The sequence below is a fragment of the Myotis davidii genome, unplaced genomic scaffold (assembly GCF_000327345.1).
Source record: "Myotis davidii unplaced genomic scaffold, ASM32734v1 scaffold663, whole genome shotgun sequence".
Taxonomy (NCBI): domain Eukaryota; kingdom Metazoa; phylum Chordata; class Mammalia; order Chiroptera; family Vespertilionidae; genus Myotis; species Myotis davidii.
In genome coordinates this window covers 3,954,618-3,968,004 of record NW_006295816.1, presented here as the reverse complement: position 1 = coordinate 3,968,004, position 13,387 = coordinate 3,954,618, and the positions used below count along the sequence as shown (strand labels likewise).

At 55.9% G+C, this 13,387-nt stretch overlaps 1 protein-coding gene across 1 annotated transcript in view; it reads left to right on the top strand.

Moving 5' to 3' along the window:
- The window catches only part of CNTN4 (contactin 4), a 332,854-nt gene that overhangs the window by 308,410 nt on the left and 11,057 nt on the right, over nt 1–13,387 (top strand). Inside the window, exons 13-15 of the mRNA XM_015568361.1 lie at nt 7,777–7,952; nt 8,742–8,859; nt 12,052–12,210. Of these exons, the coding sequence (XP_015423847.1) occupies nt 7,777–7,952; nt 8,742–8,859; nt 12,052–12,210 (453 nt within the window). The remainder of the gene's footprint in view (nt 1–7,776; nt 7,953–8,741; nt 8,860–12,051; nt 12,211–13,387) is intronic.

Below are 13,387 nucleotides of genomic sequence, written 5' to 3'. Positions count from 1 at the left end.
GGAAAGACAGAAGGAAGGAAGGAAGGAAGGAAGGAAGGAAGGAAGGAAGGAAGGAAGGAAGGAAGGAAGGAAGGAAGGAAAGAAGGAAGGAAGGAAGGAAAGAAGGAAGGAAGGAAGGAAGGGTGGGCAAGAGTGAGCAACAGTCTGGGGATTAAGTGATGCTAAGAAGCATTGGTCCCATGATCCATCCAGGACTTTCGCTCCACAGTTCCAGCCCCGGGGAGGGCGGGGTGGAGAGGGAGTTCTGGACAGGGAGCCAGTCTGCTGTCTGTAGTTCCCCGTCGCAGCGTAGGCTGCAGGCTTGTCCCCCCACCATCCAGTTGCTTCCCAGCACCCACCTCAGTGGGAGCCTCCCAGCCGCTCTGTCTTCCTCATGGGCTCGTGCCCCAATAAAGAACACCCTGCACTGCTGTGCAGAGGGCTTCGGACTGCCCCGAGCCTAATGGATTGGGCCTGAGGAGGAAATGAGATAATTTATGGGAGGAAGCTCGCATGGTATCTCATCCATAATCCCCGTGATTACATTTGTGGCTTTTTTATGACTCTATTCCTATAAAATCATCCCCAAATGTAAATTATTTGTGGCCAGCCAAATAGTCCACTAGCACAGGCAGGGCAGGCCCCGCATCGAGACCTACGTAATTTATCGGATTTATTCAGGCCCCTATCGCCACTGCGCTCGGGTTATCCGTCCGTATAAGCAGGGCCACTTCCCTGCGCCTGTACAGGAAGCAGGGCTGCGTGTGGGTGACCCCGGTGCGTGACACGGTGCGTGTGGGTGACCCCGGTGCGTGACACGGTGCGGGTGGGTGACCCCGGTGCGTGACACGGTGCGGGTGCTGAGTCTGCTTAGCATCCTGTGCTCACACCCTGTACTGGAAGCCAGATTAGGAATTCCTGGAAAATTCTGACCCCTGCTGAAGGACGGATGGCCCTTCGAAAGGTGGTACCCACCCCCCTCTCCCACCCCCAGGACCCTACAGTCCGCAGGCGTGACCCTGTGAGGTGAGCAATCTCCCAGCATCCTTGGGGATTCTCTCCGAAGTTCCTGGGAGTTACTCTTCGTCCTTGTGTGATGCCGGGCCTCCGGGGAATTATATGAAAGAGAAGGCAAGAGGTGAAAACAGGTTTTCAAAAGATTTCATATTTCACAGTCAGAGACCTCACTGCGCTCAGCTCAGCTCGGCTCAGATCATCATGTCCCTCAATAAAGTGTATTTTTGGCCATGCCCCATAAACTGCTCAAATAACCCATTAAGGTAGCTGTAGACATCAGCATAGCAAACGATCGGGAGCCCGCGTGGCGATTCCCCGGTTGTTAATCTTCCCAGAGCAGGTCAGACTGTCCTGTCCGCGGCATTAGTCACGGCGCCCGTGATGGGCACGGAGAGCGTCGAGGCTGGGCATGGGCACCGTGAGCCGGACTCTCTCGCCTGGAGGCCACTCGGGGGTCGTCCTCAGATGGGCGCGTTGCCCGGCTAGTGAGCGAGGGAACGCCGCGCTGCTTCTCTGGGGTCTGTCCAGTGCTGGCGAAGGGGAGTCTGTACCCTGAATTTCCCAGGGGTCCTTTCACCGGCAGCGGCCTGAGCATCGGGCCTCATTGCGGGAGCCGTCCCTCTCCTCTCCCCTCGGCATCCTCACGAAGCGAGGCAGGTGTCGTCATTGCTTACAGGCCCCCAGTGTTGTTGTTGTTTTTAATATACATTTGTATTGATTTCAGAGAGGAAAGGAGAGAGAGAAACATCAATGATGAGTGAGAACCATGGATAGGCTGCCTCCTGCACGCCCCCTACCCGGGCATGTGCCCTTGACCAGAATCGAATCCAGGACCCTTCAGTCCGCAGGCCGACGCTCTATCTGCTGAGCCAACCAGTGAGGGCTCCAGTATTTCTTTGGAGACTTGCACGCATGTTTTTCTCGCACTAAATGTCGCTGGCTCCCCAACTCCGCGTGTTTGGGGGAAGCTGCTTTTCTTGGAAAGATCCAGGCACAAATGATTATAAAGTCAGGGTTGACTAACATACAGTTCGTTTTCAAAACTTAAAAGACTCTACAGAAATGAGCACCTGTTTTCAAATGGATGCCGTTCTGGTCCCGGCTCTGCTGGTCACGGGAAGCAGTGGCATCGCAAACGTCAAGCACCATCCCGTGCGGTGTCTGTGCGCCCTCGTCACTGGCTGCTGCCAGCTCTGCTCCGCAAACTGTCTGTCCTGGATCCCCATCAGCAAATTCTCCTGGTGCAAAGCTTAGTCTGGCTTCACGCATTAGTTCAAATCAGTTAACCCTGAAAGGAAGTGAAAATTCAGTGCGTTGCCCGCTGATAGCCTGTGCGTGTGTGCTGTGGACGCCGTGTGCATGATGGACAAGCAAGACAGGGCCATGTTTAGGAAGAGAACACGGGCAGGTGTGGGGCCCAGGTCCTGGCACCTGGTGACACAGAATACAGGCGACCTCTGGCGGTGGAGACAGTGCCAGTGCTCGATGATGGTGACAGGCCTCAGGGTGTCCCCACCGTTTCACCGTGAGCCTGGAGAGAGCATTCCAGTCCACAGGAGGGAGGCATCTACAGAAAATCACCTTATTCTCTTCTCTTTGCCCACGCCATGTAAATGACCTACCAGGTAGCCACCACACAAAAGGGGCTGCCCGGCCGGCGTGGCTCAGTTGGCTGAGCACTGACCTATGAACCAGGAAGTCACGGTTCGATACCCAGTCAGGGCTCATGCCCGGGTTTCGGGCTCGATCCCCAGTGTGAGGTGTGCAAGAGGCAGCCGATCCATGATTCTCATCGTTGATGTTTCTGTGTCTCTTTCCATCTCCCTTCCTCTCTGAAATCAATAAATTATGTTTAAAAAAGGGGGGCGGTATGTTTCATAAACACAGCAGTTGGCCACCTTGATAAAGACCCTGCAGCCTTACGCGTGGCCACGGTCATAAAGCGAAACCCGTGAGCCGTGACGTCGCCCACACTGTCTTCTGCGGACAGATCTCTGAGCATCAGAGCGGACGTCACCTCCTCCAGCCCCGGCGGCGTGGGCATCTTCGTCACCAGGAGGCAGGCGAGTTCGCTCCTCCTTGCCCAGCCCTACAGGTGCTGCGCCTTCTCCATTCTCCTTTTCTAACCGGTTCTCTGATTCTTCTAGAACTTGCCACTTTTCTCATCTGTTCCGTGGTTCATCCTCCTTCTGGTCATTTCCACAGCACCCTTTCCTCCGGGTTGAGCACACACGGTCCTCTGAGGCGTAGAGCCAGGCCGCTGCTGGTGCTGACGTGTCTGGGGACTGAGCCGCTGGCCCGAAGCGCTGGGCCAGAGGTCCTCAAACTGTTTAAACAGGGGCCAGTTCACTGTCCCTCAGACCGTTGGAGGGCCGGACTATAGTTTAAAAAAAAACTGTGAACAAATTCCTATGCACACTGCACATATCTTATTTTGAAGTAAAAAAACAAAACGGGAACAAATACAACATTTGTTTTTGCATGTGGCCCGCGGGCCGTAGTTTGAGGACCCCTGCGCTGAGCAGTCGAACGGGAGCCCCTGTGCACCGGCGTCCGTGCTGGGAGCGGGAATGACTTGGTCGCAGGCTCTCACTGAGCAGCCAGCAGCCATCCTGGGAGCCTCACTCAGGACCACCAGCTCTTCCCGTCCCAACGGCCCCTCCTGAGCCGCGGACAGAGCCCCTCCTCCTGGGTTTTCCCCAGCAGATCCCGCATCCGGAGTAGCAGCGGAACCCTATCTCATGCCAGGGCAGCACCTTATGGCTTATGAAGACGTTAAATTCCATGAACTCAGTCTGAACTGCATAGCCGTCCTGGCCTGCCAAACACCATCCCTTCCCAATTACAGGAGGGCCGGCAGCTCAGAGGGGTCCCACCACGTCTCGGTGGCTCTGCGCCTAATGGGGCCACGTGGTCAAACCGGGAACCAGGTGGTTTTAAGACACCAGAGTCGCAGGCTCATCAGGGCCCGTGCGGCAGACAACCCGTCGATGGGTCTCTCTCACATCGATGTTTCTTTGTCTCTCTCACCCTCCCTTCCTCTCTCTTTAAAAATCAATGGAAAAATATCCTTGGGTGAGGATTAACAACAAAAAGATGTACCGAGCGACAGACATCTGGATACACACTCAAGAAAACACGCTCACACATACAAAGGCACACAAACATGCACAGACATACACACAGAAACACACACGCACACCAACACACTCAGAGACGTGCGCGCGCACACACACACACCCCTAGGCGTCTGTTTTAAACAAATTCAAGTAAGGACTGTGCTTCTGGAATGAGGAAGTAGTTGATTTTTGTTTCCAATTAACCAACCAGAGCAGAAAGCGACTTCTCTCTCTGCCCCAGCAATGCCCCCTAGGGCGGCCATCCCCAGGCTGGGCGAGACCTGGTGCTTCCCACAGTCACCCCGGGAGACCGGCACCTGCAGAGGTCGGTCATGGAGGAACAACCCTGGGACTCGGAACAGACCGGCTCCGACCCCGGCCCCCTTTGGTGGAAGGAGCCCCCTGCGGCTTCCCGGTGACCGGTGACCGGGTGCCCAGGCGCAGCTGCCCGCGGCTCTGGGTCTTAATCCCTGAAAGCCAGGAAGGAGGTGTCCTCCACAGGCCGGCTGCTCCCTCCCCACTTCCCCGGCTGCAAGCCTGCCTGGCTCCTGGCCTCCCGTCTGAGGAGCGGACGCTCTGCCCCTGTGCCCCTGCCGAGTCCTTCTCGCTGTTTCTCTGCATTTCCCTCTTTCCTCTGCTCCCGTCCCCACTCTCCCTCATCCGTGTCCTCTGCACAGAGTAGATGAGGCTTCAGACAGTTTGGTGTGACTTCAGATTCCTGTCCCCTGGGCCTCACTTCAAAAGGCAGGAAAAGTCGTCAACACCTCTCTGAACAGAAACTAATTTACGCTTCTTCCTGCTTCCCTGGCCCTCCCCTGAGCTCCCTTTCTCTCTGGATCAGCAACTCCCAATGGAGGAGCAGGCTCCTGCGGCTGGGGTGGGCACAGAGGCCGCGGGGCCCGCACGCCACCCCAGCAGCAGTTCTTCCCGGCAACGGGGTGCTGCCTACCCATTTCACTCTCCTCCTCAGAGCGAGGAACAGGCACAAGACCCGCACGGAGAACTCTCCCCGTTTCATCCTCCTCCTTGGAATCGCCTTGGCTGTACGCAGCTCAGGCTCTGGGCCCAGCGATACCACAGAAACAACCTGTCCCAGCGGCCCAGCTCACACCTCACCCGCCACGCCCACCCACAGGGCTGGCAGGGCCCAGGGCTGTTCTTCGTATCCATCCTGAAGGGTTTCGAGAGAAAACTGCACTTGGAGTTACTGGCCACCCCCAAACCCGCGAGTCAGGAGCGGCCCACGCTGCCGGAGGGAAGGGGGTGGGGTTGCTGCCTTTTGTTCTGTAAAAAGCTTTATACATCCTTTATGCATCAGCTAGGGGCAGGGCGGCAGGTAAGGTCCATCAGGTAGGAAGACCCTCTGCTGAAGCTTCATGTGCTGCTCAAATCCATAAGCAAACAAAGAAATACAGCTTTAGGATGTGTGGCTCAATGGTTGGGCATTAACCCATGAACCAGGAGGTCATGGTTCCATTTCCGGTCAGGGCACAGGCCCTGTAGGGGCGTGCAGGAGGCAGCCAGCCGATCCATGATTCTCTCTTATCATTGATGTTTCTGTCTCGGTCCCTCCATCTCTCTCTGAAATCAATCAAAACGTATTTTTTAAATAGAGTCTGAGCATTACTGCCCGTTTCCCGAGATGCAGGCTCCTCGGGCTGAGGAACCTGAAAACCAGTAGGCAGCCGCCAGTGGGAGCAGGAGCAGAAAGGAGGGAAGCTGCTCCTTCAGCTTTGATGGCAGCGCCACCTGCTGACCAGACTCGGTCCTTCCCGGGCGGCAACTGCAGGCCGGCCCTGGGCCTTCACCTGCATGTGGCCTTGACCACGGAGGCACAGTCCGTGGCACCCTGTCCTTCCCTCGAGGGGCGCAGGCCATTGCTTGTGTATTTTAGGAAAGCGTCCCTTACTCTGTATCCGTAGACACAGCCGGCTGCCCACCAGGTGTCCTCCCTTCACCAGCAAGGCCCTCCGGTGCCTTCCTTATGCACCGTCCGCGGTGGGATTTTACTTCACAGACGCGGGCGGGATTCCTTTGGGATCCTTTTGCCCAGTGACTCCCAGGCCAGGCGCCTTGACCCCCCCTGAGACACGCGTCCTCATCTGTGAAGTGGGGACGATGACAGTGCCTGCTGGTTAAGAATACGTGAAACAATCCTTGTAAAGCACGTAATAGTGTCGGGGCCGTGACGCACAATGCACGCTCGGTGGGTACACCCACCGGTGAATGAAAATCCACATTGCAAAATCGGTGTTCAGCTCGGTCAAGTGGAATTAGGCAACATGCTGCCACAGGGAAGCCATAGATGCATATAACTGTAGCCAGGAATTGTTCATGGATAGGTGAGGAAAATCTTAAATTCAAGAATGACCCAGGACACGTGGTGTCAAAAGGGAGTGATTCCTAGACGTCTGCTTAGAATCGTTCTAAGGTGGTTTGCTCTCCACGCCTTTCCTCACTGAAAATAAGAAATATCCAGCCCAGCGGCGTGGCTCCGTGGTTGAGCAACAACCTATAAACCCGGAGGTCACGGTTCCACTCCCCGTCAGGGCACAGGCCCGGGCTGCAGCCCGATCCCCAGTTGGGGGCGTGCAGGAGGCAGCCGGTCCATGATTCTCTCTCATCACCGATGTTTCTATCTCTCCCTCTCCCTTCCTCTGAAATCAAAGAAAATATATTTTTTTAAAAGAAGTAATACACACATATCACTTTGTCAGTGATATTCATTACAGCATTATTAATAATTTTATACCTATAATAACATTTTCTAAAACGCCTACTAGTTTCAAAATGAGGTTTGGAACCTCTTCATAAACCTAATAGCACATTGAGCAGATTATAAACAATGTAGGCAAAGAAAGAAGCGTGCCTACGACTGGATTAAGCAGAGGCGTTTCGGGGAGCGTGTATGTGTGTAGCACAGGACCGTGCAAAACACAATTAGTGAGGAACTCAGAACCAGACAGGGAAATTAACACCAAAATGAAAATAGAGGTTTGAGCCAGATAGTAAGGGAGTGGATAGGATTTTGTTTTTGTTTGTTTGTTTTGGGGGGAGGTGTGATCACTTCTTTTACTTTTCCTGTTTAAATCTCCCATGCTAACCATGTATCACCCCAGAAACTTCTCATTAAGGACACGCTTCCTGTGTGCGCTCAGTGGGAAGGGGGGAGGGGGGCGGGCGAAGGGGACAGGTCACCTTTCAAAGAAGGTCACCTTTCATAGCAGGGCCTCCCCTTGGTCCTGGGAACATCCCCTCTGGGTTCTGTGGTTCATGGAAGGCTCGTCCCATAAAACGTATTTTCATATTAAAAATGAGCCCGGCTGGCATGGCGCAGTGGTTGAGCATCGACCTATAAACCAAGGGGTCACGGTTTGATTCCTGGTCGGGGCACATGCCTGGGTTGTGGGCTTGATCCCCAGTGTGGGACCTGCAGAAGGCAGCTGATCATGATTCTCTCTCATCATTGATGTTTCTATCTCTCTCCACCTCTCCCTTCCTCCTTGAAGTTAATAAAATTATATTTTTTAAAAATGACCAGCTGGCCTGAATCTGAGGTTTGGGGTCACAACGTGAGAAAAAATAAAGTGCGGCTCTGGAGCCTGCGTGTTTCCTGCACGAGCCCCCAGCCTGTATCCTCTCTCTTGTCTTCACTCTGCAGACCCCACGAGGGTGACGGTGCCCCCCGCCAGCATGGACGTCACCGTCGGGGAGAGCATCGTCCTCACCTGCCAGGTGAGACAGGACCACTCGCTGGACATTGTGTTCACCTGGTCATTCAACGGACACCGGATAGACTTCAACAGAGACGGGGACCACTTCGAGAGGGTCGGAGGGGTAAGTGTTGACCCACAGTGTCCGCAGGACCCGCCCGCGTGGCACTGACTCAGGCAGCTCGGTTCCCTGGAAAAGAAACGCAGTTAGTCTTTTTTTTCTTTCCTTTCCTTAATATGTTCTTACTGATTTCAGAAAGGAAGGGAGAGAGAGAGAGAGAGAGAGAGAGAGACAGAGACATCAATATCAGTGATGAGAGAGAATCATGGACCGGCCGCCTCCTGCAGGCCCCACACTGGGGATGGAGCCTGCAACCCGGGCCTGTGTCCTGACTGGGTATCAAACCCTGATCTCCCGGTTCATAGGTCGAGGCTCAACCACTGAGCCACACCAGCTGGGCTCTTCTGTGCACTTTTTAAAACGGAAATCAAGTACCAAATTGTATACTTTTAATTACCTTCAAAGCCATCATGATCGATATTGCAGAGATTAACTACAGATCCCCCAAATCTGCGGCATATTGTCACTTCCAATGAGCCATGCCCCAGCTGGAGTTGAGGGACCGGAGTATTCCGCTTCCCACTTTCTGTAAGTCACGTGCTTTGAGCCCCGGTGGCAAATGAGCCCCAGAGAAGCCAGACCCTGCAGTCGGGTTCCAGGAGTGTTCCGCACAAGCCGGGGTCCTTATTGCCGGGGCCGCCTCCCTGTTTTTAACAGTAATCGGCTGCGGCTCGCATCACTCATGTTCCCGTCAGCCAGGGTAAAACCAACCCGTTAGCCGCAGCGTCCTTCATGTGATAACGACATTTAGAACTCATTAAGAACTAATTGTGGCCACTCCTTCATCAGCAGGATTCAGCTGGGGATTTGATGATCCGGAACATCCAGCTGAAGCATGCTGGGAAATACGTCTGCACGGTCCAGACCAGTGTGGACCAGCTGTCCGCGGCCGCCGACCTCATCGTCAGAGGTATCGTGGGGGCAGGGGGGCTGGCTTTCGGCCTTAAAATAGTTCCGGGGCATCTTCTCCTGCACAGATTCTAAAACCTCCTGCGGTTGAGAATGAAAGTCCGAAGCGAAACAGTGTGACTAGGGGCGAACAGTCTCCATAGATTCTGCTCAGCCGTTTCCCACAGGAGAGGGTCGGGGAAGGCTGCTTCGTATCAAAGATCACCCCTGGGCCTGGCCGCCGGCGGAGCGGACCTAGGGTGCCTTCAGAGGAGGGAAAGCTGGTGGCTTGAGGAGGGCTCGGGCTGTGCTGTTTCAGGTTTCATGGGCGCCGACCCCAGTCAGTGTTTGAGGCCGGGGCTGGAAGCGTGGCTGACGGGACCTCATCCCCAGCTTCCCCGGGTTCCTCCTCCTCCTCTGAAGCGCACAGTGTGTCCCGTGCACACCCGCTGGCACCTGGGACGTCGTTTAGCTGGGAGTTCATGTGCGGGCAGGCAGACACTGGTGGGCATTTCGCGGCCTGGCCACAGCCTACTGGGCGTGAGCCCCGGCTGAGCCACACCCATGGGCTCAGTGCCAAGCCCCACAAACCATTCTGTATGGGAGCCAGTGCATGGACTGTTATGAAATACGTTTAAATGTAGAATCTTTATAAACTGGTGTACGCACCAGCGTGCCCGCTGGTTTTCTCACCCACAGAAAGGGGAGCCGTTCAGGACATCCAACTAATGTCTCGCCAGCGTCTCCCTGACCTGGACCCCACATGGGGAGCTCGGGGGAGGCTTCGTGGGCCAGCAGCCCTGTGGCTGCATGAAAATGAGATCGGGGGCTGTGGGGTGTGCCCGCGGGTGAGCCTCAGCACACAGCGCCGAGTTACTGGAGCCACAGAAAGCTCCTCTCTCTCCAGGCAACACGTCAGGGGCATGTGAGGGAGTTGCCAGCTTGAACTGTCAAGAGAAGTTAACTATCTGCTTTGGTTCCCCTTTAAATGGCCTTTAAAACCCTCTCAGTAATAGCACAGATGAGGGGCGATAGGGAAAAAAATTTCGACAGGGGCGGAGCCACCCACAGCAGAACTTACGGAAACGTGTTTATTTCCACTTTAAAATCACCCAGGCTGGTCTGCTCTCCCCTTGGGGACCAAAGAATTCAGTTGCTGAAAATTTATCCTCTATTTAATTAGGATAATGTTCAGATCAGCAGTTTAAACGCCAATAAATTACACTAATAAAAATTTAAATCAGTGAGACTTGAAGTTCCTAAATGATATTGTATACTTCATTTCACAGAAAATAACATTAAGTGCCAGGAGAAATTTGCCAACACAGCCTAAAAGAAAACCTAGTCTAATCAGTTCATGGGGCCACCCGATTAGCACCCCTTTTAAGCCACAGCCCCTCGCTCCATCTTCTCCGCTGGGCAGTGCCTTCCACGAGTCCCCGGGGCGGGCGAGGGCGTCCCTGCCCTGCGGGGGGTTTCGAATGTGACCCCATCCAGCTGTGAGTCTGGCTCAGACATCCTAGGTCAGTGGTCGGCAAACTCATTAGTCAACAGAGCCAGATACCAACAGTACTTCTTCAAAACAGACTCGCCCAGGCCGAAAACCGACTTCTGCGCATGGGCCACGAAGTCTCAATCGCACTGTACGCGCAACTGCACGTGGTATGTTGTGGTGGAAGAGCCACACTCAAGGGGCCAAAAAGCCACATGTGGCTCGCGAGCCGCAGTTTGCCGACCACGGTCCTAGGTCCCCTATGATCACCTGATTTACTCTCTCGCCACTGATGGTGGCAGGAAAGGGCGCCCTTCCTGGGAGGGACCAGGGACGCGGGCATCACGCAGTGTCCCCTCCGCAGAGCCTGCGGCAAAATGTCACGAGCCCTGACCACGGGAACATTCTGTGCAGAGGACAGTCATTTGCTCATTGAGTGGTTTTGAAAGAGGGACCCCACTTCCCCACAACAAAGCTGGTCAACATTACGTAAGGCCGTAGCTACATGGAGGGGGGAGTGGAGGGGGTTGGTGCTGGGACTCAGAGCCCTGAAGGTCCTGGCTTATCTCCAGCGGCCAAGGTCTCCCCACTTTCTCCGGCGCTTCCTTCTCAGCCACCAGCTGCGGGCTCAGGTCCTGCGGACACGCTGGGCACCTCTGAGGTCCCTCCTGTCGGTTCTGTGCACGGAGGGGTTTGGGGGACACTTGTCTGCCTCTGGGGCTCTGATTGTAAAGGCATCAAAGGAGCCTCATTGAGGGGGGGTGGGATGGGAAAGCCAGGATGTGAAGGCTGGTGAGAAAAAGATCTTATCATCGTCTGGACTTTATCTGGTTAATAAGGTCCCAGGGACGAAGGTGGCCCCAGTTCTGTGGAGGCGGCATTTGACGGACAGGCTGAAATGTTCCCGCCCCCGCCCTCACCCCCCAGCGCCCAGATACCCAGCCCCTCCCTTCAGCGGAGGGGGAGGAGGAAAATCTAATCTCCCGGCCGGTGGTCAGTGACTGTGGAGGAGGAAAGAGACATGGGGGCATCGCATCCTATGCCCTGTGATGGGCACAACTGTCATCATTACATGTCCCTCCCAGTCACCTTCTCGCGCCACCTTCTCTCTCAAGGTGGTCGATCGTGCCTTCTGAGCCAGTGAGGGCTGGTCTCCATGTCCGGGATTTGCACACGGGCAGACACAGCGCCCGTCAGGGAGGGGGTAGGGAGTACACTGCACAGGCAGGACCCCAGGCTGCAGGGACAGGGCCCAGGCTGCAGGGACAGGGCCCCAGGCTGCGGGGACAGGGCCCCAGGCTGCGGGGACAGGGCCCCAGGCTGCAGCGCCAGCCATGGACTGCCGGCCACGGACTGCAGCCCCAGCTGACAGTGCTCTGGCCAAGCGCAGCCTGAAACGAGCTCTGGAGCCTTCCAGCGGCGCCCGTGCACACAGGCGTGTGTTTGCTCTTGCTGTACGGGCAGGTGGGCGGGGACAGGGCAACGCTGCGACCCCATGAGTTTTCCCTGTTGTACTGTGAGCCCTGGAAAGAGCGGCCGTATCTCCTTCCTCTAGTTTTGGCCCCGAAGAACGGGGCATGGTGGGCGCTCAGGGAGGAACTGGCGTGGGTGGCTGTGGCGGGTGGATAAACGGTGGAGGAGCCGGGCCCCACTCCGTCACGCGATCCCTTTCCCGGACGGGTGGACACGCTGGGCACCTCTGAGGGACTCCCTCTCCGGCAGGTCCCCCGGGGCCCCCCGAGGCCGTGACCATCGACGAGATCACAGACACCACCGCCCAGCTGTCCTGGAGCCCCGGGCCCGACAACCACAGCCCCGTCACCCTGTACGTGGTTCAAGCCCGGACGCCGTTCTCCGTAGGCTGGCAGGCCGTCAGCACAGGTACCGCCGGCGCCGGGGTTGGGGTCCCCCGGCCGCCTGACGCTCGGCATCACCGGCGAAGCATGGCGGCGGCAGAGGCCAAGGGCGTGCAGACCCGGCCGTGATGGCGCACTGTGGCCATGTTTCCTAGGTGTCAGCCAACTGTGCGATCATTTACTTAATATTGTTCCTTTCTTCTTTTTGAATCCTCACCCGAGGATATTTTTTCATTGCTTTTTAGAGAGAGTGGAAGGGAGGGAGGGAAAGACAGAGAGAGAGAGAGAGAGAGAGAGATATTGATGTGAGAGAGACACATCAATTGGTTGCCTCTCTCATGAGCCCTGACCAGGGTCGGGATGGAACCTGCATCCCAGGTACGTGCCCTTGACCCTTGACCCGGAATCAAACCGGGGACCCGGCGGTGTGGTTACATTAAAAACGCCCGAGCTGGCCATGCCCTCGCTGACCGGTCGGAACCTCCAAATTGGCCTGTGTTGTTGTTTCGTTTCGGTTTCATTGGAGGGATGGACAGACCAGCAGTTACGGCCAGCAGCACCCGCTCCCTCGCCCGAGGGCTGGCTGCGAGGCCCGGGTGTCGGAAGGAGAAATGTGGAGCCATGCGCCCAGGGTCCTGCAGTTCAGAGGAATCGGCGAGCTTCCCACCACCTCGTCTTCTTTCCACTTCGCTGATCCAGCTGCTCAGGGTGCCTGTGTGTGCAGCAATCACTGTCCCCAGCCCCAGGCGGCTCGGGAAGGGCGATGGGAGCTGGCTGGCATTAGGCGCAGAATCCTGGCCCTGGCCGCTGGCCAGCAGCCCTCTGCACGCCTGTCCTCTCTGCTCAGTAGGCATGGCAGGAGCTGTTTACGAGGCAAAAGAGATGGTTGTGAAACTTGGTTACCAATAGGAAGTGCTGCACAGATATGGTGAAGAGAGGCGGGAGCGGGGGAGGGGGTGCTGAGGATGCTTATACAACACAACAAGGATTTGTTGAGCATTTACTACGTGCCACATGCTCTGCTAGTGGTTCCTCATGGGTTTTTTCAATATGCTGGGATAGATCCTGTTATTAGCCTTATTTTATGGTGAGGAAACCAAGACCTCAGACCCCCACAGCGCCATCAGACCCCCCACAGCTCCCTCAGGCCCCCCACAACGCCCTCAGACCCCCCACAGTTCCCTCAGACCCCCCACAGCTCC